At 42.9% G+C, this 24772-nt stretch overlaps 1 protein-coding gene across 2 annotated transcripts in view; it reads right to left on the minus strand.

Moving 5' to 3' along the window:
- LOC116398436 (serine/threonine-protein kinase MARK1-like) overlaps window positions 1–16972 on the minus strand; it is a 26982-nt gene extending 10010 nt beyond the window's left edge. For both annotated transcript variants that reach the window (XM_031874720.1, XM_031874714.1), the window contains exons 1-6: window positions 16655–16972; window positions 13755–13955; window positions 9079–9132; window positions 1077–1125; window positions 851–916; window positions 434–504 (exon numbers count right to left, since the gene is read on the minus strand). In XM_031874720.1, the coding sequence (XP_031730580.1) occupies window positions 434–504; window positions 851–916; window positions 1077–1125; window positions 9079–9132; window positions 13755–13955; window positions 16655–16705 (492 nt within the window). In that variant the 5' untranslated portion in view covers window positions 16706–16972. The remainder of the gene's footprint in view (window positions 1–433; window positions 505–850; window positions 917–1076; window positions 1126–9078; window positions 9133–13754; window positions 13956–16654) is intronic.
- Between the last annotated feature and the right edge of the window lie 7800 nt (window positions 16973–24772).

A 24772-nucleotide genomic window follows, 5' to 3' on the forward strand; every position in this document is an offset into this window, starting at 1 on the left:
ACACACACACACACACACACACACACACACACACACACACACACACAAGCCACCTACACTGTGTCACACACAGTTCCTCTGAGTCATCTAAGACCATCGGTGGGGGATTATAAACATGAACAGCGTGGATGTGAAAGAACTGGTCTAATTCTGTTCATCTTCAGAGTATAAGTGAGCATGAAAGAGGCCACTGCATTGCTGTTGATGCCTTATTGCTCTTATAGCACCACTAGGTGTCAGAGCATCATCTATAGGGAAGTTGTTCTCAGCCCCCCCCCCCCCCCACCACCGTTCTCTCTGGCCAAGCTATCTGCGCTCCATCTCTCCTCTGCAGTTGGTGACGAAGCCTGATCTTGGTGCATGCAGTCTTCCCTCTGAAAGCAGTGAGTGGAATGATGACAGAGGTGCGAGCGCTGCGTTACTGATGACTCACCTGTCTGAACTTGGCCCTGGCCTCCTTCTCCTTCATTCTGCCATGAGCTACTAGATAGTCAAATACTTCTCCTGGAGTAGAGAGAGGAAATGTACAATTATCAGTCAGTATATTCACATTTTATATTACCTTCATCACGACTATAATCATGTAGTCAATGGTGCTGTGAGGTGTTTTAGATAAAAGCAGCCAAATGGCATGTTTTGCACTTAAATAGTTTATTATTTGTATATGAATATTAGATTTGAAGGCAGCTTCAATTTGCATAACCTTGTGGTATAAAGTAATGACTGAATTTGTCTGTGTGCTAATTAAGTTGCTCTAGAACCCATATTGTGGAAATGAAAAGCAGGAATACAATCACATGATCAACCAAGTGTCACATATTTAATGGACGTGCATTAATGCCTCACTCACCCCCACTGGCGTACTCCATCACCAAATAAAGCGTCTTCTCTGTCTCAATCACCTCAAACAATTTCACTGCAGGAAAAATTGGAAAAAGGAAAGAAGAGGAAGCAGAGATAAATATATTAGCTATTTAGAAAATATAGTTTTACTCGTCTGGTGAGAGTTTACTGATACTGGTTTAGCTTGGTAAACCAGTAAATGGGAATATTATTGCTGAGCTGTTTGAACTTACCTATATTTGGATGATTCAGTACCTTCATTATTCGGACTTCCCTGAAGAGCTGTTGAGACACGGAGGGACATTTAATTAATCCAGAAACATAAAGAACGAGATTACATGCAGTGACCCTGAGTGTCAGCTCGGTCTCTTCTGGGAAAACACAGTTGGAAAATGTTATCAAGCTCTGATTAGGGAGCTGAGGGAAGGGAGCTGAGCCACAATAAACTCCAAAGCACCACAGTGTGCTGACACCGGATTACACTCAGGAACATGAGAGGACGTGAGGATCTACCGTGGAAAGCAATATGACTGAAGCAGTGACAACGTTGCACAAAACTCAACACAAATGAGGACCAGGATCACAATTCCACTGACGCGCTGCAGTCCAGCCAGCTAGCCACTGCAGAGTAGCAGTACAAAGGCTTACAGCCAGTTAGACATCTGCTGCCTGATGTAATCATCTTCAAAAAAGAGCAGCATAATCAAGTTGATGCGCTGCCGTTCTAGAAAACAAAGCAGAATGTGAGTTCTCATACAAGGTTCACTATGATAAAGAGGACTCTCTGTACTGCAGATGGGGAAAGTTTCTATTCAGTCTTATGAGAAACCACGAAAAGGAAAATCCCCTCCTCTAGTCTATGTACAACAGCTGAGTGAGAGAAAGGAGAGAATTCAGAGTTATTTCATTCATTTAAACCGCGTCTCCTCACTCTCGGCGTGGCTGTTTATGTCAGACGAGCTCCCGCAGCCACTTAGAGGTGCTGTTGAATCATTTACATTCTGCAGATTCCCAGTCGTGCTCAGGTGTTCGAGTGTTACGTTTCAACACACGCTCGGCTGGGATTCAGCATCTACTGCTGCTACCTGAGACGGAGCACAGATTTTGCCCATTTGCTGAGCACTTTTGATGAAGCAAAAAATGTCTGCTGCCTTCTCCTGTGTATTGTAAAAGTATAGAAAAATGATGTCATTACTGAACACGTCAAATTAAAAACGCGAGTGGACATTGTAGTGGTGTGTATGCGTCAGTGTGTGCGTGCAGCTTTTCAAATGGCCTTTTCGGTCTTACATAAGTGCTCGGATAGTCTATGTTTCTGGGTCATCAAACACAGGCATTATACCAGTGTGAGCAGGCCCGACTCTGTAGGACCTCTCGGCTACAGTCTGGTTCAACAACACGCAGGTACTCTCTGTCTCCCTCTCTCTCTAATTCTTTCCTCTGTTCTCTGTCTCTACTTGCTCTCCTGCCTCTCTTCTTCTTTCTCTCTGACACCTCTTGTCTCATTAGACCCAGCACACACACACACACACACACACACACACACACACACACACAACAGCGTACAGCGAGCTGCTGCAGACGGCTTAAAGAATAGCGCTTCTATATTTTTCTTATTGTCAAAAAATCCCAGAAAAAGACAAGAATACGAAAACAAAAAAAAGGATTTTTTTCCCCCCCTTCTAGCAAGTGTTGCTTGTGAGGGCCAAAGCCTGAAATGGCTTATTCCTCTGTGCCATAGAGCTCCATTGTTGTCCAAACACAATTAAAAAAAGCGAGCCGCATTGTTGCACTGGGTGACATCTGCCTTCGTTACAATGAAAATGGGCACTGTAGTTTATTTTGAATCAATCCCCACATACACTGTCCTACTGCTCTAAGTACTCAGAGCACCAAATGTGTATTAATCTTCAGCAGAACATAGTCCACAAGGAATGCACAATTTACTTTTGTGTGAATAATGTTAACAGTGCCCAGCTGTTTGAAGTCTTTTTAAATAAAAACTAAATATTTATTAGCAAATAAAGTACCAACAACAGGGTAGGGTATTCAAAAAAGTACTGAGGTGGATTAACACATAAACACATTGTTAATAGTTTTGGTCTTTTCATGGGATTTGTTGACAGTAAGACAAATACAAAAATATCCAAGACTGCATTATAAATAAAAATAACCTGATGTATAAACTGGTTTAAGGATAAAATCTTCCATGTAAAAACAGAATAATGTCAGAGTTAAGGATAACAAAATCATAATTTCAATAAAAAGAGATTAGTTGTGCATAACTGCTGATTCCTCTAAATAAGACGTGCAGTGAATTTCAACAGTATATGTAATATCGTGTACACACACTAACCATGTGCAGTACATTACCAGGCACTAACTCTGTACATTTATAGATTAAAAACGTACGGTCTTTAAATATTTCTACAGATTTGTCGGCTGTAGCACTGCAATTATATGTCTATTTTAAATCTGATATTTTGAAGCAGTGTGTGTGTGTGTGTACAGATTTCATAATTTAAACGGCACCAATGTTTTAGTCAACAGAAATCTTCAATCCCTCAGTGGCTGCTCAGAATAGCGAGCTTCTTCTGTGTGGCAAACCCTGCTCCATATTCATCAGCTGCTATGTTGGCCTGAGAGGTCCCCCCCACGGTAACAAAGTCAACTCGAGTGGAAACACACTGACACAATAACCAGAAGGTCCTGCAGTACACAAGTGTAGACGCATAAGTCGCAGCCTTACATATGCATCCATCCACTCACATGCTTTAACATGTGATGCATCCTTCAGTACAGGATGTCTTTATTATTCTGATCTGAATGAGTGATGGACTAAAGAGTCAGTGTTTTATCTTCATCTCTTATCTCTTCCTCTCTCTCTCTCTCTCTCTCTCTTGTTTGCGTCATTGCCCTAAAGCCCTTCACATGGGAAGCACGCGTGCAGCCACTTGGAAACATAAATTAGAACAAATCTGAGACGAGCGGTGGAAAACGACAACAACAAACGCAGCCCCTGTCGATAAAAACCCAATGGGGATGTATGAAGCCACCATGGAGGCTGACAGGAGATAATGAGTTTAGGATCTTTGATCTAGTCTAGAATGAATATCAATAATATCTACAGGCATACAGGGGAGTCACAGCGGGGCATAAAGCCGTTTTCAATGTGGTTTTGGAGAAGGTGAGCGAGTCCTGAATATCTGGGCCATCTTCCTTTGAGGCAAAATGACTTTCTTTAAACTAAAATGAATAAAAAGTATTGATTTAGGTGGTGAATTGAGACAGAGATTGAATAAAATGATTACAAGAATAGCTGCAAAAACAATATGTGTATCACAAACATGAAAGCACACCGCTTCTAATGCGCCTGGATCTCAGTAGTCTGTGCCAGTGACCTACTTCCAGCCACCCAGGGGCACCCAGACTCCCAAACTAGCCGTAATTACAGCAAAGCCCCCATGCAAAAGGAGCAGAACAGCAGATATCAGACTGGGAACACTTACAGGAACTGGCTGGACTGTTTCTGTCACAGCAGCACAGCGCAGATTATTGATAGGACGAGTAGCCTGGAAGTCCTCACCCCTCCAATGAGTGTGTGTGCATGTTTTCAGATGCCCGACAGACAGAGGGCACAAAGGTGTCACTGACATTCAGACAATCTGTCTAGTCCTCCACTCCTGGTGCTGAAAATAACACCTGTCTCTATCTCTCTCTGCTTCTGCAAAGATGTGCCACCTTATATGTATTAGCAACAACACCAAGCCTCAACTTCCCTTTTACCAAGGAGCCCATTTTAACTGGAGTTGTTCCGATACCGATACAAGTATTGGAAAATACTTCAGATTCAGCCTAAAATGTTGGATCAGGTATTGGAGAGTGTATAAGTCTATGCACCGATCTGATATCACGTTAACATGTAATTTTTCAGCTAATTTACGATACACAGGAACAACTTGTCACTCGCTACCCGATCCATACATCCTGCTCGATCAGTACTGTGCATGTGCAAACTACTACTACACACCTGTGGTTGAACACTCTTGCACGTTATTTTTTCCCTGATAATGCTGCATTGTGAACAACAAATTTGTGTTGACAATAGCAGGAGGAGAGCATTTCAACGTTAGCTGTTAGCAGATGGTGGTGCTGCTTTAACTTTATTTGTTTTTAACACAATGGTATCAGATAGGTACTTGGTATCGGTATCAGGAGTAAAAAAAACTCACAATAAATGTCTCGACAGCACTGAAAACATACATCCGTGAACATCTCTTGCCGCCTCAACATTTGATTTGTTTCACGATACACCTCGGACAACAGTGCTGTCTGTCCAATCAAATTCCACTCATCTGAACAAGACCACAGCTCCTGTAGCCAATGGGCTCGACAGCATTGCATTGGCTAATGCAGTGTGGCAGGCGCAAGACAGACATAAACAACAACCATTAAAAGAGCTTGACCCCATGGTGGGCTTTTTGCAACTGGCAGAAAATACACAGAGCATGTTGTTCTGAACACACTCTGGCTGCCTTCAAACCGTGACACTCAGACATAACGTAGGAAGACTGAAGGTTAGCAGCACTGTGGCTCTGAGCCACATCTAGAAAGGAGATTTTAATTTTCCGTGAAGCTGCCAGTGTTTCTGTCGCTTCGTTTACTCTCTTCACTTTCTCTGGCCTGTTTTGCGTCACGGCTCTACCTTTTACCAAATGTGAATGTGTCTCGCATTTTAAAAGCACAGGCTTTAATATGGTCTGAAACGGCGCATCTATCACGTCTGACTGGTCGATTATATAACCTTTAATATTCCGTTGATGTTGTCATTGTTGAAGCAATGAAAACTCTTATTTACAGATTAGGAGGAGACAGAGAGCGATGGGATGGTGGGATGAGAGCAGCGTTTGCTCAGTGAAAGAGGGGATTAACAGAGAGGCCTATTTTAGGGCAAACATGCCTAAAAACCCTGACAACGTCAACATCCCTGACCACAGATGACATGTGATGCATTTCCTGAGGCGGATCTAAGGAGGTGCTTTGGAAGCTCAGCTGACCTCATTTCCTGTTACACTGAAACCGCCACAAAGTCACACCAGGGAAGAAAGGACCATAAAGGAACAGACCAGAGCTTCATTCTAGCCTTGTGACTCATTCTGGCCTCTGCTAACCTCTTTTTAAAATCAAATAATCGGCGGGAAACACCAGACCGACAGAGATAAGGTCAGGAAAATAAGTGACAAAAACAGAGATTCTCTGTGGTCTCTAAATCCTATACTCTGAGATTGGTTAGAGGATGTTTGCGTGTGTATATGAGTGAATTAATGGCTGCACCAAGGTACAGGAAGGCATCCATGTGCGTGAAATGTTGCCAAATGTGACTGAAACACAAAAAAAACAGAGATTCTGCCAGCTGGAGCCTTCTGCATAAACCAAAGGATCTCCTGTGTTATGTATGTATGTGTCATGCAGGCTTGTGTGTGCGGCTGTATGGGATCTGCCAGAGCGCTGGCTGTGCCTACTGAGCCAGATGGTGTGCCCACAGCCTGGCTCCTCTGAGACCATAAAAAGAGAGATCAGTGGCAATTTGACGGGCTAACATGAAAGAGTCGCCGTTAACATTGAGTGGAGGAGCGATACAGCCAGAGCAGACCTCTGAAACCTCACTCACCCGCACTGACAAACAAACAGGATCATAAATGCATGGTTCAGTTCTTCCCTAGGTTCATCCTCAGTACAAACATGTTTAATCAACTCCAAAGCGAGAGGAGACAAGGTCATTTTAGACACAAGAATTTCACCAAAGCATCCTTCAATCTCTGCTCTTCATGCATGTAGAAAGCCTGAGTCATCGAATCAATAATTATGACCGTCTGTTGTTTATATCCGCCTCTAGAAATAGCCTGCTCAGATGCAGAGAATGGAATTTTTAACCATGATTATGTACACTGTGGTAGGATCAATTTATTGTCCAAGAAACGGTGTTGCAGAACTATCAGGACTAGTTTGTCACTGATGTGAGACGGGAAACAAATCCATCCTAAGACAGAATTTGGGATGTACTTAAATATTACATGCGTTTATTATAACATTTTCTTGCATGACTGACCCTCAGGGAACAAAGTGAAATTTGGTCTAGACTTCTCCACATGAACAAAACAAGCATGCAGAAAAATACAGAAATAACTGAAATCAGCGTGCGATGTTTACATCATTGAACACCAAATCTGTAGACATTAAGTACAAATTTCCTATTAAAAGAGGGGACATTTAGCATATTTATATTTTTTATAATTTTAAATAGTTTGAAAGACTTTTGAAGAGTAGAATCCCCACAAGTCTGTTTGTTAAATTAGAGTGGTGGTTTTCAAGTCTATTCCATTGGACCCACAGCTTGCTTTGTTTTTATCAGGTCATCCAATGTGGAAATCACTGCCTTTAACTGCAATTATCTGGAAAACCAGCAGCACTATGAACCCCAAACCCCAGGAATGACAACCACTGACTGACTTCCTTCTGAACAAATATTATTTGGCCAATCCAAACAAAAACTGTATTAAGGTGGATGTTAATGCATCACTAGTTGAGCTTTCAGAAGGATAGAATAGGACACTCTGAGCCAATGAGACTATTGATTCAATCCAGGAGACGACTGCTGCATTATAAGACGAGCTTCTGCATTGCAGATGGCACCTCTGTATACCATTACAGCAATCTATAGTGCAGAGCCACGAGCACCGTACAGATATAAACATGTCTGTACACTCCAATACACAAACACACACTCCAGATTTAACACATGAACCAACACCAACGTTCATACACGCTATTACACCAATAATAGCTCATCCCCCATGAAAAGCCAAAGGACTTCTCCATATTGACCCTCTCAGGTCAACTGCAGCTGACATCTGAAAGGCTCACTGAATAATTGATCAGAGAGATCCTGATTGGTCGGCAGTCTCACATGATACGTCTACCGTGACCGTCACCAGGCAGCGGACAACCCGACCCATCGGGTGTGTAACCTCTCATGACCTAGACAAGATCCAGAGCTTATATTCAGAATCTTAATGCCACACACACACACACACACACACACACACACACACACACACAACGCCTCTAAATGTTCATTAGCCCACTGTGCGTGTGCAGATTAGAAACCACACAATAGGCTGTCAAACAAAAGAGCTCGTACAATGAAATTCATCTCAGTCAGATTAGACGAGTACAGAACTCTGCGCTTGAAATTCTCAAAGCGTCTTCGCACTGATTGTCTGACGAATTGCAGTCGGATCCCATTAAGATCCAAGATAATTACAGATTGGCTGGTGGAGAACACAATCATGCCAGAAACCCGTCTCATTTCACAGTTCAACAAGGATTAAAAGCCAGACCCAAATCTGTCTATTTGTCTCACAATTACACCCTGTTTGATTAGCCAGACTCATTGGGTTAACTCCAAATGTGGGATGGCAGACATTTTGGGAAGCAAATTGTTGTTATTATTTTGCCATTGATACTGCTTGCCGCGGCAATATTTTCTCAGCCTGGCAGCTTACAGAGAGATGAAGGCCAAGAGGTCCATCAAGACATCAACTGCCATCTATGTAGGTGTGGCGGTGGTTACAATAGTCCTTTATTACAGTCTAATGAGTCACCGCAGAGGTTGCTTAGCAATCTCTTCATCCTTTACAAAACACTGAAATTAAAAGAGGAGCTACGGGGAGCCATGCCACGATAATGTCCTGACCTCCGAAAATAAATCCTGTCTGTCAGCTGGACACCTGCGTGAGACTCACAGTAGGTGATGCTTGCAGCAGCGACCGCTTCCCTTCCACATGCTGTAATCCACCAAGAGGATTGTATGAGTGTGTGCATTTAATCAGCAGAAAGAGCTGGATTTGGATCTAGTAATCAGGAAACTGTCCCAAACTCTTCGCTGTAATTGGTTATGACTGCTAGACAAGGGTAAGTGACAGACAGGCAGGCAGGGGTATTTTTAGTTGCTCATAACCACATACCAACAAAAAGTCAAGAGGGGCTCTGGATTAAACAAGCCTTTTGGTCTCTGCTGACTACATCTGATTACATTATGTAAAACAGCACATCCTGAGTTCAAAGAGCAAGGACACAAGAGCGGCAACCACTCGGGAATGACTAATGGAAAAGTCATGACCGCCGTATCCAGGACATTAATGTTACCATGTGGCCATAAAAACACTGACTCACCTTCTGTAAACTGGTGGGATTCAGCTGGGTTTTGTCTATAATCTTCACCGCCACCTAGAAACAAAAAGGACAGAGAATGGCAAAGTCAGAAGAAGAAAGGAAGCGGGATGTAGAGATGAAAGATAACGAATTCTAGCTTTTGTATTTGTGTTTTGGTTTGCACAGAGAAAGCTTGTGTTAATATGAGCTATCCTCATTATTTCACTATTCTGCTGCGAGGTAACTTTGTCTAAACATGTCACGGCTGAATCGGTTTAATCTGAACACACCTTAAAGCTCCTCTGTTCAGTAATTTGTGAAGGGATGACGCTTTGATTGGCGAAGATAAAGAAAAAAAAATGCATTCACAGTTTATGTAAATGCTTCCACACACAGTCTGTCTCTGTGTGACAGCCAGGCCAGTGTTAGTATATGTGACTCTGCAGGTCGGTGATCTACTGTTGGCCGGGCAGATCTTGCTCGGCAGCAGTCTGAAGCATCCATCTCAATAATCACCCCAACGTGCACACCGACACCGACCGGCTCCCTTCGCTTGGTGAAAGCAGCTTTCACCAAGCGAAGCTGAGCCACACTGCAGACTCACCAGTAAGCTCACACATCATGCTGATAAGAGATTGAAGGAGCAGTTTTACAATATAATGTAATTACACTGAAAACAATGTGGCACAAAATTATTTCACAATAATAATGTTTTTTATTGCACAGACTTAGACGAAGAATAGCTGAATACATATGAATGTCACAGTTTGCGGTCTGACCGAGCAATTGAGATTGTTCAGCCTTGCTAAAGAGAGCACGGGGGTCTGAGGAAGAGCAACGTAGTTGGATTAAACCACTTTGGAGCTGCTTGGCTTCTTTGGGCCCCAAGGGGAGTTTAGACTCTTCAACTGTGTCCTCACAGACCATTTCACAGTGTTAAACATATTAAATGTGTTGGTGTTCTGTTGTGTGTCAGTAGAAATAAACTCAGATCCAAACTGTTTTATAGTCATCCAGTTCAAATGAAAGCGTCTACATAATGATTGTTACCATGTTGTGATATACACTCAAAAACAGCAGCATTCATACTGAATGAGTTTCATGGTGGTGTTGATGTGAAGGGGCACTGTTGTTGAATAAATGAACTCAACTGAAAAGGAGGAGCAACTCGTGGCTAATAACTCAGGAGTTTACAGACATGCTAGTTGCTCTGTGCTTTGAGCTAAATGCCAACGACAATGCTGATGCTAACTAATGTTAACCAAGGTAGGTGCTACCGTGGCGAAGAATTGAACGTTTGCATAGCCAGCGAGGTCATTTCTTATATTCAATGTGCCCTGTGGAGTTTCCTTGTAAACAGTTGTGTTTACATTCAGTGTTCCTCGCCAAAGCCCATGGGGTGTATCCTCAAGCTCCAACAACTGTGTTGCGTGTTTTTCCACTCTCGTGGAACACAGCCATGTCATTTAAGTCCAGCATTTTTTACATCCATATTTACAAGTTAGCAATCTTTTTTCCCCCCAGTCTTTGCTGGCGCATTGCAGCTCATCTTGTCGTGTTACCGCCACTTTTTGGCCAGTGACCATCGGAAGTACTGCGTATCGCTTCACAATTGGCTGGGACCTTTGTTTCACGTCCAAAACTCCAGACTTGTTTTGTCTTTTGTCATTCTGTAAGTTCAACTGTTCAATAGGATTCTGACAGAGATCTGACCTCTAATTACAGTTGAAGGGAGAAAGGGTATAAATTGCTTTTTGTAGTTTAATGATGCGATGTAAGCATTAATAACAATTTAACATAGCAGCGTTACTGTGACTCCGGCCTTATGAGAGCTTAACAAGCATGCTTCAGTTGATGCAGACTCTGCCTCTAATCCCAAACTGCACCGATGACGGGGAAAAGCAGAAAGCAAATGCTGAGTCACGGTGAAGAAAATGCAGGTGATTCCCAATACCTACATTACATGTTGCATTTAATTCCCACCAAGCTTGTTAACTAAATTCATTAATGACCGCAAAGGAAAAGAGTCCAGCAGGGAGAAGAGAGCGCGGAGCGAGAGACTGCAGAAAGGCTCGCTGTGTGTGGACACGCAGTACGCAGGTGGTGTCTTCTTGCAGCCTGTCTTGGGTGGGCAGGTGCACAGACAGACCTCGCCCACCTCCTCTCTGCTTCCTCCTGTCACGGACAAAAAAAAGGTGCATGCATATGTTTGTACGTCTGTTTGTGTGTGTCAACGTATGCCTGCAGGTGTGGGAGCTGTCCTCCTGTGTGTCACTCCATTGTTCCAACTTCCACTATTCCCTTTGCATGAGTCAGAGATATTCTTTACATTTCCTCGACGCTCCAATATTATATTTTCTTCTCAGATTTGATGAACGAGCGGATGGCACCGCATCATATATGCCGGTGTCTGTGTGCATGTGGGTGATTTGAGGGTAAATAATTCAGCTCCAGTGTGACAGAAGGGCAACCCGCATCACTGTTAATTATTCAGCGCGTTCGTAACACACGGCCCATATGCTCTTCACCGTATGCGGGTCTTGTGATCGCGCGCGCATTCTCAAACACGTAAACGAGAATATTGAGCTGGAGGACACGGAGGGGACACTTAATCACAGCTTCTCTTGTGTGCTGAAGAGCTTTACATGTTCTTCTACATCTTGACTTCCGCCTGAGCTCTTTTTACACGACCACAGGGTCATGATCTCTTGCGAGCTGAAGGGAACTATTGTAGCAGAGTACAAGGTCCTATCTCATACAAAGAAAAGAAAGGCATTACTGTTGCTAGAATATAAGAATATAATGTATAAGAGTGAACATGATATTCTTTTCTCTTAGCGAGTATTGTGCATACTCTACGCACCAACAGACACACACATAATCTTACTGCCACTGTATATGGAGAAACTTATAACTACCCATACAAAGTTTATTCCAGCAGTCTTTACGCAGTTTATACAAAATCGTGCAAATACAGTAAAAATGTGTACTGCATATACAATAGATACCTTATGTATGTGTATTGCTGTCTATAGCCTCTGTATTTTCATGTTTGCTTGACTTTGTTTAGCTTTGTTATCTTTTTTATTAATAGTGGTCAAAACAGTAACATGATGAGGTATCATTACGATACAATTTTTCTGGTAATTGATAAATCAATTTGATAAATAATGTATCATCGCCCTCCCTAGTGGGTAGGAGATAAGGATATAGGGTACAGGCACACAGCTCAGCATGTGATTGTGTGTGTGTGACTGTGTGTGTGTGTGTGTGTGCACATCATGTAGTCACCCTCTTCAGCAGATAGAGGACACTCAGTCACCTAGAAGTGACTGCTGCTCTCTCCACAGAGCTCTTTTGATATTTTCTACAGAGGGAAACCTTTTTTTTTGTTTTGTTTTAGCTGTTTGCCGATAAAAACGGCTTGCTGGGCACAAGCTCAGACGGCGTCGTTTTTTTAGTGTGTTGTGTTCTTTCCACCTGTTCTCTCTCTCTCACTCTGATCCATGTCTTTGCATTCTGATGAGCCAGCAAGGACACTCAGGTACACAAAGCAGCGGCTGACCTTCTCAGCAAGCAGTGTGCAGCATACTCAATACGCCGGTTTAATATTAGCATTAAAGGACGCAGAATGGATCAGACTGTTACTGGTTTGACCCGTTAGAATATTCATGCCCTCCATACTCTGATCTGACCAAGAACATGATGAAACAAGTGGCTAAGAAACAGACATGAGAGGATATCTGAGGTGGATCAGGGCTGTCAGTGAATGCTGTGGTACCTGCTGAGTGAAATACAGTGAACAGATCGCAGGTCACTGTTTTCTCCTCGGGCAAACAGGAGCTTTAATTACTGACACACCAAAGCAGGATGTCCATCACTCTGACAGGTCAGCAGTGTATGACTGTGTGTGTGTGTGTGTGTGTGTGTGTGTGTTTGAGGCAGAAAAAGAGAGAGCTTGACCTGACCTGACAGGGAGAACTAACATGGACAAGTACAATATTGTCATGACAGGAAATCATTCATTTATACAGGCCAAAAAAATTGGTTTAACTTGGAGTGAAATCAACATCTCTCATTTACAAAATACCCGTTCAAGCCAAATCTTTCTGTGAAAGAGTTGATGAAGCAAATAAATATGGCACCTTCTTTTCGTTGCTACTAAGGTTATGTGGTGGATGTGTAAAATTGTAACTCAAATGAGAAGATGACCTTACTGTCATTCTTTTTTTACCAGAACTGAAACAAGTAAATCAAAAATTCCCTTGTTCATTGATGGTTTTCTTCTTTGGGTTTTAGACTGTTGGTCGGATTAAACAAGTCATAATTTGACTTAAGCTCTGGGATGTTGCAGTGGACATTTCTCTGACATTTTTTTAAGACTGTTATTTGCTTGTATTAAAGCCGCTGGAGAATGACAGGAAACGGGAGCGAGAGAGAGAGAGTAGATGACACGCAGCAAAGGGCCGCGGGTCAGAATCAAACCCGGGCCCCTGCCAAGGCATCAGCCTACATGGCTGTGCCGATTAATCGAGAAAATAATCGGTAGATTAACCGATGATGAAAGTAAGAGTAAGCTGCAGCCCTAACTGTTAACATGTGGAAATAAAAGAGTGAGGTTGACATAGTAGGTTTTGGGATGAACAATGCATTGATACCGAAATGACTTGTAAAATATAAATGAAAACTTGTCTCACCTCTCGTCCAGTCAGGACATGTCGTGCCAGCTTCACCTTGGCGAAATTCCCCTTCCCAATGGTCTTGAGGAGGCGATAATTGCCAATATGGGGGTGCTCCTCTGTGGAGGTGAAAGAGTTGCGGCATCGCGGCAGGCTGTGGCGACTCGCAGATTTCGTCGGGGGGACTGGGGGTTCAATGAAGCCGTCCACCGAAGAGTGCTGCAGGAAAAAGCCACACATGTCGAGATAAGTAACATCCTCATTCCCTGACTGGAGCTGTGATTTATACAAACACCAATTCTACAAGTCCATGAACCTCTCTGGCTTTGACACAGTCGGTAATCCCAAAGGGACCCTTCTTCTTGCTACGTTGGCCTCACACAAACAAACAATGCCGCAGAGTGCTGCAGTGGAGGTTTGTGTGTGCCAAAGGTGGGATATTTGCTGTGCAAACAGAGATGAACCCATTAACCTAGATCCAGATTCCAGGAGGGGATCTACATGTGTCTGTGCATATATACTGTAACTTCATTTACATGCCGTCACACACAGTAGTGCCCTGCATGCAAGCCCAAAGAGGAACTGTGTGGGAGAGAACCAGGCTCCCTCTTCTCCCTCTGTGACACCGTAACCTCAAAAAGCCCTTATCAGACACAAGGCAAGATTCAACAACAAAAGAAAGTAAACTCCTTTGACTTTGTGCCTTTGAGAATACCTACAAAGTGTGCAGAACAGAGTCAAGAGTTATAACAATATTACTGGCCCCATGGCCAACCCCGTTAACAACAAGTGTCCCTGTGATACGGCATTTGAAGGTGAATTAGGACTGGCTTGCTATAAGTACAGAGCTGGCACGGGCTACGCATAGCCTCTGCTGGTCTGCTTCCTTTCCTCCACAACAGCTGCTGATGTCAGTCCAGGTCAGAGATCCCATGATCCTCTGCTCCTGAGCGCCACACCCAGCCAGAGAATAAAGCCTTGGTCTGGTTACCCAGGCTCCTCTGCTCCCGTTTCACTGGAGAAATGCTACGCCCTGCAGGGCGCGCATCGCCTCTGATAGTATACATCCTGACAGAGGGAGAGCTACACTGCAGGATTCAAACTCTCCCCAGTGTGTGTGTGTGTGTATGTGTGTGTAAGGCAGGGAAATGTTTTGATTAGATGCCAGTCAAAGTCAGCGTCCTTGTTTCTAATGCGCCAAACCCTCTTTTAGATCTCCTTGGCAGAGAAAGCGGTGTAGCTTGCACTGCCTTACTTATTATGCAGCTGTTATATGTTCACATTAAAGTGACTTGAGTTCCTCCCATCAACTTTAAATCCGATCTGTCATATGGCCAGTTTATCCTTCAGACGCACATATGTTAACACACAAACACACACTTGGCTTGGCTGCAGAATTCTGTAAATTAACCGAGGAGCATCTGGACAGGCAGGTGATTTGGAGCACTCGATTAATACACAAAGTTTGTTTCACTAGACCATCCATTAACTCAAACACTTACGTAATGTCTTCAGGGAGGCCAGACAATAGCACACACCTGCACAGACCACACATTTATAAAAAATAAAGAATGTCAGGAGAGAGCTTCTTATATTTTGCTGCACTTAAAGCCACTCGTCTCTCTGAGTAATTAGCTGTTATGCAATGCAGTTCAGCTGCTAGTGGGCCCTGGGGCTGCATGATGGAGTCCAATAGAGGCAGGCTAGGCTGGCTGGCTGCAGCCATTGCTGCTGAGGCAGTGCTTTAATAGACACTTAGCAGTCTATGTCTGTGAGACCTAAAGCAGCATTAGACTGTTAGACAGATGCAGCACTGATGCATTTCTGAATACTAGCAGAGAATGAGCAGAGAGCTGAGGTCATTAGGCCTTAGGTTATAACTTTGTAAATCCATTTTCCAATTTAAATATTGTCACCTGACAATGAATAACCCAGATACTTGTACTCTGAAATGGAGAGACAAAATAAAAGCCCTATTTTTTAAATCTGGGAATAACTAAATAAATAATAAAAGACTGCTTCCAGCTGTTTCCACTGCTTGTAACCGGGTGTAATACAAGGAGGGTTTAGTCTGTTTCCAGGAAAAGAATCAGACGAACCTAGATATGTCAGAGCCTGTCAGCATACATCCAGAGGTCTTCATTTGGACTGATCTCAAAAGCTTTGTGTTATTATGCTGTGATTTGAGGGCGTGTGGGTGTACTCGCGCGAGCAGTGGGGTGGCCGTTCATAAACATTCCTTCACACAATGAATGAGAAATCACCGGCGGTTTAAGCCATGCCTTTAGCCCGGTGTTAATAAATAGCCTACATGTCTGTATCAGTGTCGTGGCAGCAGAATGATGAATAATAACACGCTCCCTCCTCCTCCTCCTCTTCTTCAACACTGAGCGTGCAGTTACAACAGGCCCCAATAGGTGATGGATGTCACATTGCGATGCTACCAAGCGTTGCCATTGAAAAGTAGGACAACATCCTCCCCCACCCTCCCTAAATATTGACGTTGTGGACTAGAAAACACCCCCAGTTGCACGAGTGGAGCAACACCATTTTTCTCACAGGCCACATTCATTCTCAACATTACATTCAAGCTTCGCATGTATCATTACAGCCAGCATACTGACGCAGTGCGTTGTTCAGGCTAGCCGTTTTGTGTACAGAAAGTGGGGCAGACATAACCAAACTGCACCTTTATTCTAGGTTATTCTAGGCTCCGTGCTAACATTCCCGTCACAGGGGAAAGAAGAAGAAAAAAGCCGGAGTGCTCATTGGTCGAGTCGCTCTGCAACACGAGCCTCCAAAAAGAGCTGCCATAAACCTGCACCGACCAGTGCGCAAAATAGCCGTACAGCCCGGGTCATTTTCATCCCAAACCCGCGTCCGGTATCCCACCGGTGTCTCTGGATAGCAGCACTTACATTCTCGGTGTCACGCTCGTTCACCGTTGGCAATGGCGTTCTGGTCGACATCTTGTGTGCTTCGCAGGCCGCTCAGCGATGCAGCGGGCTGGGCAGAGCAGAGCAGACACTCGGCGCGGTCCGTCGGGGAGAGCGGTGCCTCTGTCCCTCTCTACATCCCCTGTAAACACCGCAAACAGCGGCCTTCTACCGCAGCATAGCGCGCGCAGGGCCAGGCCAGACACGCCAGATTTTCGTGTTGGCTTTGTGCACTTCCCCTCAGGTAGGCTAGTGGCAGACAGAAAAGGAGGAAAGAGAGACCAAGAGAGAGAGAGATAGGGAGCGAGAGAGAGAGAGAGAGAGAGAGAGAGAGAGAGAGAGAGAGAGAGAGAGAGAGAGAGGGAGGGGGCAAGCCAGGAAGATGCGTCGGTAACGGACGGGTCTGCGCAGCGCATCTCAAACCTCCCACCAGGAAGGATGGAGGGACCTCTCTCTCTCTCTCTCTCTCTCTCTCTCTCTCTCTCTCTCTCTCTCTCATACACACACTCTCCCTTTGTCTCCTCTTTATAGCTCATTATTCAAGTCGCCAGAAAACAGTTAAGCACACAGTTGGAACAGTGTCCCTCTATACTAACTATAGGGCGTGTACAGACTGCCAAACCTGAAGACCTATCATCCAGAGGCTCATTAAGGACACATTAGGATGGTTTTGTAGTGTGACCGACTAAAATGCTCAATTATTACTGGAATAATATAAATGAATAAAATAGCGTATTAGTTGAGTCAACTCCTTAGTTATCCTTGCGGTTGGACATACATGGTGTCACAGCTCAGTGATTTGCTACTTCAGAATGAATATGACAGTGTGGTAAACACTGTCCAGAGAGAGGCCTAGTTCAAGGGTGAGGCCTGTGTCACACTGCAAACTGGACAGACTTTGCCATCTGTTGGAAAATCCCAGCATTACACCCCTCATCATTGTTCCTCCAGCTATGTTTGATCACAGAAGTATTTTCTTTCTGAAGGAGCAGGGAACAAAATATGAGCGACTATCTGCTGCTAAGAGACAGGCTTAATGTGTCTCATCCTTAAAATCATTACCTGAGTTTTTCTGGGTATGGTGACGATTATATGACAGCTGTGCATGCGCAGTTTGTCCACTAGGTGTCAGGCTGCACCTACAGTGGGCTGTGTTGCACATCTGCAGGGTTTGACATGTTGACATGCAAATAATGCCATCACTCATCTTTTTTGTTGTTGTTGTTTAATTACCTTCAGCTTTGTATCCTCTGTCTCATAAGTCATGAATGCACTGACATGTCATATTGTGATGAGAAACAAGCATTACAACAGGAGTTGATGTGAGTCTTTGTATGAGATGTCACGTCTTCTTTGTCTCTGCGGTATTATTGTAGAATTCAGGCAGACAGTTGCACCTTGCTGGGCGTTACATGACTGATAGTTTGTCTCACCCAGCGGAGAGGCCCCAGCCATAACAATGGACTCAGCATGACATAACGTATCACAATAAGTGATGGATATAGGACCTGAAAGCCACTGAGAACATTAGGCCTGTATTTGTGTTTTTGTGGACTCTGTCGTTTATTTTTCACCAGCTACAAACTCAGCTCCGTAATATCGGCTGAGGGAGACCACCAACTTCCTTCACATTTAGGTTAATGTTTTGTCTTCATAATGTTTTTAGGGAGAGATCCCAGAACAATATCCAAAGAGATAAGATGGGTTCAACAAAATAAAAGGGGTCCAACACTGAATCTTGGCATGTAGATGGGCATGTTTGGAATTCTGCATCTGATCCCAGCATGGATCTGGTCCCAACATAGCAGATCTTATCCCCTGTGAGCTCAAACAACTGGGACCAGCTAAATTATTCCACATCCTTGTAGTATTAATACTGAGATATTTGGCTGTGTTTTGCTAGAATCTATTTTAAATTTCACAACATTTACCCAGTTTTTACACAATGAAATGAAATCAATGGAATGTGTGTTCATCAGAATGACTTGTTCACTTGAAAAAAGGTAAATTTACCCTAAAAACAGTCAATGCAACTTTTTTTTTTTTTAATTGAGCTGAGGCCGTCAGTGCTCTTGTCCCAAAGCATTCACAGGGTTCGTGTCTGGAATCTGCATTCTGTACCTGAGTTGTACTGCTGTGGAATGTAATGGGCACTGACACTGGTTTAATGAGTTCATGTACACCCAGGGCCAAATGCAATTACATGCTCTCACAGGCAACCATCAAAAAAAGAGACAGCTGTTAACCGCCATTCATCGCGGATGGTCATGCAGTTAACTGTATTTGCAGGACAGGGGGTGAGAGTAAGTAGTAGAAAGACACAGAGAGAGAGACATAGAGGGGGGAGAGGCTAAACTCATTATGACACAGATAATGTAGTAGCATCTGTCAGCATTGGCACTTTACCATAGCTCTTTTTGCCTGACTCAGTTTCACCAGTGAAAGTCAAGCCACGCTTTCCAGTCGGTAACAATGTGTGCACACATCCTGCAGAAGTGTGGGAAACACCACGAACAGCCTCGTCAGGAAGGAAAATCTTTTTTAGAGTTTTGCATTTTCACATTCAGCCCCACTTTGTGCCTCTCAAGTATAACCATTACCTTTGAATACAGACCTATGCATCTGGAAAATAAATACATGGTGATGTTTGAAAAGGTTGTTTAACCCGTACTGCTGCTCTGCAGGTATTTTTTAAATCATTCAAGTGGTTTGAAGATTTTCAATGAAACACTAAAACAATATTCCAACCACTGCTATATTTCCTATTCAGGTAATTAAATATGTCCTTGCTATTTTTGTACAATGCAAGAAACATGTTATTATGTATGAAAATGTAAAATATTGTAAAGTAAAAAAAATGATAATATTTTTAAAATTGGATTATCCAATTAACATTGGATAAACCAGCAAGAGTACGGTAGATTAAAAGACGTATCCAACCATAAAACCCAGCCCAGTGTTGCCAACTCTTTTCCAATTAAAGTAGCTAGCAGCACTAGCCCCAAAAGTTGCTAAAGCTAGCGAGAAAGCCAGCAAGTGGATAAAACTGACAGCCCGTCCCTTCAGGCCTCCTTCCAAAGCCATTCCCGCAAAATGATCATTATGAACATAAACAACAAACATGGCTATTGCTTGTACTCACAGCTGTCAAGCTAGCAGCTTGTGGAAGAATCCGGGGATGATGAGTGATTGGACAGGCTTATTGCAGTCTTGCGACAGCCACAGTTAGCTTTTTTTTTATGTGTCAGAGCATTTGATTTACTGATTGCTGTCAGGATGTAAAGAGAAGTTCAATAAATATAACAACATTTTTTTCTAAAATGCATTACCTACCCTAGCTTTAAAATAGTACACCTTTAATTGCATTGCACTTCTTCAGCACTGTCAGACTCACAATGGACAAAATGACAACATCAATGGAGCAGGACCAGAAATAGCATCTTTTTTATTATATGCATAACTCAGGAAACAGGTTCACAAATCTTTTTTTATTGTGCAGGAGACAGAATATCTTTCCATCCAGATGGGTTAAAATAGGGGTGGAAATATCTTCAGAACAGCCATAGGTGTTGTTAAATGACATTATTTCTGAAAAGGGAAAGCTCTGTGAATGAAATGTAATGGCAATGCATGAGAGACACACACTGGGGCTAGCTTATGTTAGACTCATGGTCTAGTTCATTTTAAAAGAACATGTGCAAACATGATTAAGTCCAGCTTGGACAAATACAGTCAAAGTTTGTATTCTGAATTACCACTGTCCCAGCACATGTAGCTCTGATCATCAATTTGAGCAAAAACCACAAAAAGGTATTACAAATAAAAAGTCATCAGCAGACATTCCTGCTGCAGGAACCTGTTAACTGCACACCTTACAAGGCAGAGCTTGCACTCCGCTGTCTGCTCTGACAAGTCAATAAAACCCACTGGTATGCTGAACATTTTTGGAAGGCAAGATAGATATGAAGGTGGAATTTGATCAGGCAAAGAGCCAGCCTCCTATTCGTTACAGAGCTTTCCAGCAGTAACACACCCTCCCGGTGAGCACACCTCAACCTGAGGAAAAGTATTACTGACTGGCACGTCAACAGTCCGCCTCCACCCTTGGCCTCCCCTCCACCTGCCTGTCTTCATCGCTGTCACATGCATGTGCTCACACGCGCTACATATAGTACACACACACACACACACACACACACACACACACACACATCATGTACTCTCTCGATGTGTTGTATTGGGAGAGATGGCAGGGAAGTGGAAACTATGAAAAGGCTTAAAGATCCAGGGCAGATGTGAGCTGACAGAGCGGGAGGGATCGACGTGGACTGGGAGCAATGGGTTGCAATGTTTTCGGCCACTGTTTCATGCCAAAAGATAATGAAAGATAGCCACTTGATTTGTCTAACTCAGACTGCTCACAGTGGATTTTGTCCCCCATCACTTACATTGAAATGAAGCATGAATATCTTAATGGCCGGTATGTACAACAGGAATGATTACACCAAGCAAAACCACGTCAGTGTCCATATGGGCACCTGATTATTGTTTTAAAGCAGACTGGAAAAATTGTGAAGCTCTCCTTTAATGCAGATAGGAATGAAGGAGAGGGTAGCATCAGGGGCGTCGTTCGGCCTATTTTAGGGGGGTTGAAGCCCCCCTAAAATGTTCTTCAGCCCCCCCAAATAATTTCGCATTATTGGATAAAAAAAAAAAAAAAAAGTTTTGTTTTTTTCTTGTGATGTCATTAAATTAAACTATTGTTTCTCACATGAACAAGTTATTTATAACTCTAACATGCTACATATGTGCGTGTGTTCTGGTTTGTATGTTTTCTCCCCCTTCAAATTACAATCCAATAGCCATCATCATACTTAACGATATAAAGTTGACACTGTCAGGTCCATTCTCCATCCATTGTGTGCGGTCCCTTTAAGAATTAGGATTTGGGAGTGACGCGGATATGAAAGCTAGTTTTTCCTTTACAAGCAGGAAAATTATTTCTCTCTTTATTTGAGAAAAGTTCATATTTGTGTTGTCAAATTTCACTATGACCCTGAAATTCTGTCTCTTGTGTTATCATATACTGAATGCAAGCAAAACTACAGAGCAAAATCACCCTCTTTCTGATTGAACCAATCTATGAACTGTCTGAAACAATGGATATCCAAAAAAAATTGCCGCACACTACGCGCGCAAACATGCCACTCCCCTTGGGGCTAAGCCCCCCCTTTCTTTGAATCCTAGAAACGCCCCTGGGTAGCATGTGTGTGAGAAGGCCCCTCTAAAGCCCCTCTATACCTTCCTTCCAGGATTATTGAGCAATTTCCTGCTTCACCTTGACTTTGGACCAATAAGGGCACGTCTGGCGGACTCGCTCTCCATCACGCCAGAATCAGTCAGAAGGACTTTATAGCCATACCTTAAGCCATAACTAAGGGCTTTATTAATGGTAACAAAATCAATTGTTATGATTTATAGATCAGCACTCGGTAAGAACAGTAAGATTTTAGTTGCCAGGTTGTCGTTAATCATTTTGGCAATATATGCTCTTGCAGCGTGTCCTTTTCTAACGTACTTCTCTAAATGTGTGTTAATTAGTCTGCTACTATTTGCATGCATGGTCTGTTAGCCTGTACCTTCTCCTTTTTTACAGCAACTTAGATATGTGTTGCTTTGCTAATGTGGATACATACTTGGTACTGTAGCAACAGATCAAGCCTCCTTTGAGCAACAATTTAACTTATGTACCAACATGATGCACTCCAGGTCCAAAGTATTTCCTCTTTTGACCAGGCGGCTAATGATAAACCCTCCACACTGCTGCAGCCCCTCAGAGGAGAAATTATAAACTTTTTTCTTGATATGAACTTGTATCATAAAAGGCAATGCCACTTACAGTACTGTTACTGTACTTGGGAATAATTATCATCCTTGTATATTATGTTTTCCCTTGTAATTATGTCATAATTCAAAGGCTTCCCTGGCGAGCTTAAAACGGTCAGGTACGTCATCATGTAACAAACTCTTCTCTGAGGAGCAGGCCTATTAATTGTCTGGATATAATTACACTCACAACACCCTGAGGGCCCGTCTCGTTTAGTAATCTCAGAGTTACTGCTCCAAACTATAATTAGAGAATGTAATCACACAGGTATGGACCTCCAGAATTTTTTTTTCTCAGCCTGACTGAAGGCTGATTCAAATGACATCTGTGGTTGGCAGGAAATGTTTATGACCTGGCACGTGTTCAACAGCCACATGCAGTGGCACCGGGCAGCATACCATATCAGCAGAGTTCACAATTTACATACAAAAACCTGCACACATGCACGGCTGGTTCTGCTAATTGGTTTGGCGTGTGTACGTTCTCGGTACCTTGAGAGCGGTTTCTCGAGCGGCGTGCATGTGTGTGTGAGTGTGTCTGCCTGTGAATGCCCTTGTGTGGTTATGCCACCCTTGTGTGGCACTTTTTGCCAGTGTTAACAAGTGACCTCATCACATTATACCTTTCCGATCTCAAATGTCATCCAATAAACTCACCTCTTCATGCACTCTCTCTCGGCATTAAAACACCTCTTACCTCTCTCCCTGACACCCACTCTGAAAACATAGAGCAACTGCACACTATGAAGCGATTGTGAGTGATTTCCCAATGAGAAGTGATTAATCACTTGAGTTTGAACAACATTTTTGTTATGTCGGCCCTGAGGTTGAACCTGGATAAGTCTGAGGCCAGTGAATGTCTAAATTAATAGTTTTGCTGCATCGCAAAGACTGTTTCACAATCCCATTTGTGGGTTATTGTTGTGTTTTTTTTCTGCGTGTTTCTAGTCATACGTTTCATGGCTGTGGGAGGGCAATGTGTCGGTCCACCACTTTGGTCCTGATTGAAATATCTCAACAAGATAAAGGTTTGTAGAGATATCAGTCACGATCCCCAGAGGATGAATCATAATAACTTTTCCTGTGGCATCACCAGGCGTTCGAAGTTTTTACTTAACCTGTGGAATATCTCAACATCCACTGGATGGATTGCCTTTTCATTTTGTACAGACATTCATTGATCCCAGACAATGTGTTCCAAATGAATTAGGTGATCCTATGATTTTTTTCCTCTTATGCCACCATGAGCTCAATATTTGTGGTTTTGAGTGAAATGTCTCCAAATGTTAATATGCTAACATGCTATGCTAATATGGCGAACATGGTAAACGCCTATGCCTGCTAAACATCAACATGTTGACATTGTTACTGCATGTTAACATACTGATGATAGCATTTAGCTCAAAGCACCACTATGTGTGTGGTGGGGCTTTTGGAAATAATTAAGCTGTGTTCTTAACTTTTTGGTGGGCATCACATAAATCTGAATAAAACGCAATGGATTTTATCCTTCTTTACGTACTGCATACTGCAAGTGTGTGTTAGTACAAAACAGGCAAAGCAGTGGTACCCTCTGGGACCCAGAAGACTCCATGTTCTCTGGCATTTATTTTGTGAAAACTTAATTTAGTTTTTACTGAATGCACTGCAGAAACCACAAAATCACAATATAATCTGAAATTATAGGTTACCTTAAGGTAGAACCTGTATAAATACCTAATTTTGAGGCTCCAATGCATTGGGCTATATAAAATTGTACTCAGTCACAAATTCAGTTATAGCCCAGACCTCATTTTTCACCGGGGCCTCCTAATGGGTTAATCTTGCCCTGTTGTTTATATACTGTATCTACTGTATGCATTTGTAAACCAGGTGTTCCGTATTTATTGTTGATGCCTTGAGCATGTACTGAATTTCTTGATTCAGAAATGTTCACTTGCTTTTTGGAAAATTAGAATAGTTTGATATGAACAGCTCACTTATGTATCTGATGCCAAACATGTTCAGAGTATAAAAACAGGATGAAATAGTGGGCAGTTATTGCATCACTGGGATCGTGGAAAAAGGGTAACAAACATTCAACTTGCTGAACTTTCATGACTTTTTTTTCTTCTCTGTGATCTTCATCCAACGACTCCGGCTGAGGTCTTTCGGTGACCAATGAGTTGTCAAACTACATGCAGGGAGATTAAGTTAATTATCTTTACCCTGAGT

The sequence above is a fragment of the Anarrhichthys ocellatus genome, unplaced genomic scaffold, assembly GCF_004355925.1.
Source record: "Anarrhichthys ocellatus isolate YVR2014 unplaced genomic scaffold, GSC_Weel_1.0 scaffold3, whole genome shotgun sequence".
NCBI lineage: Eukaryota > Metazoa > Chordata > Actinopteri > Perciformes > Anarhichadidae > Anarrhichthys > Anarrhichthys ocellatus.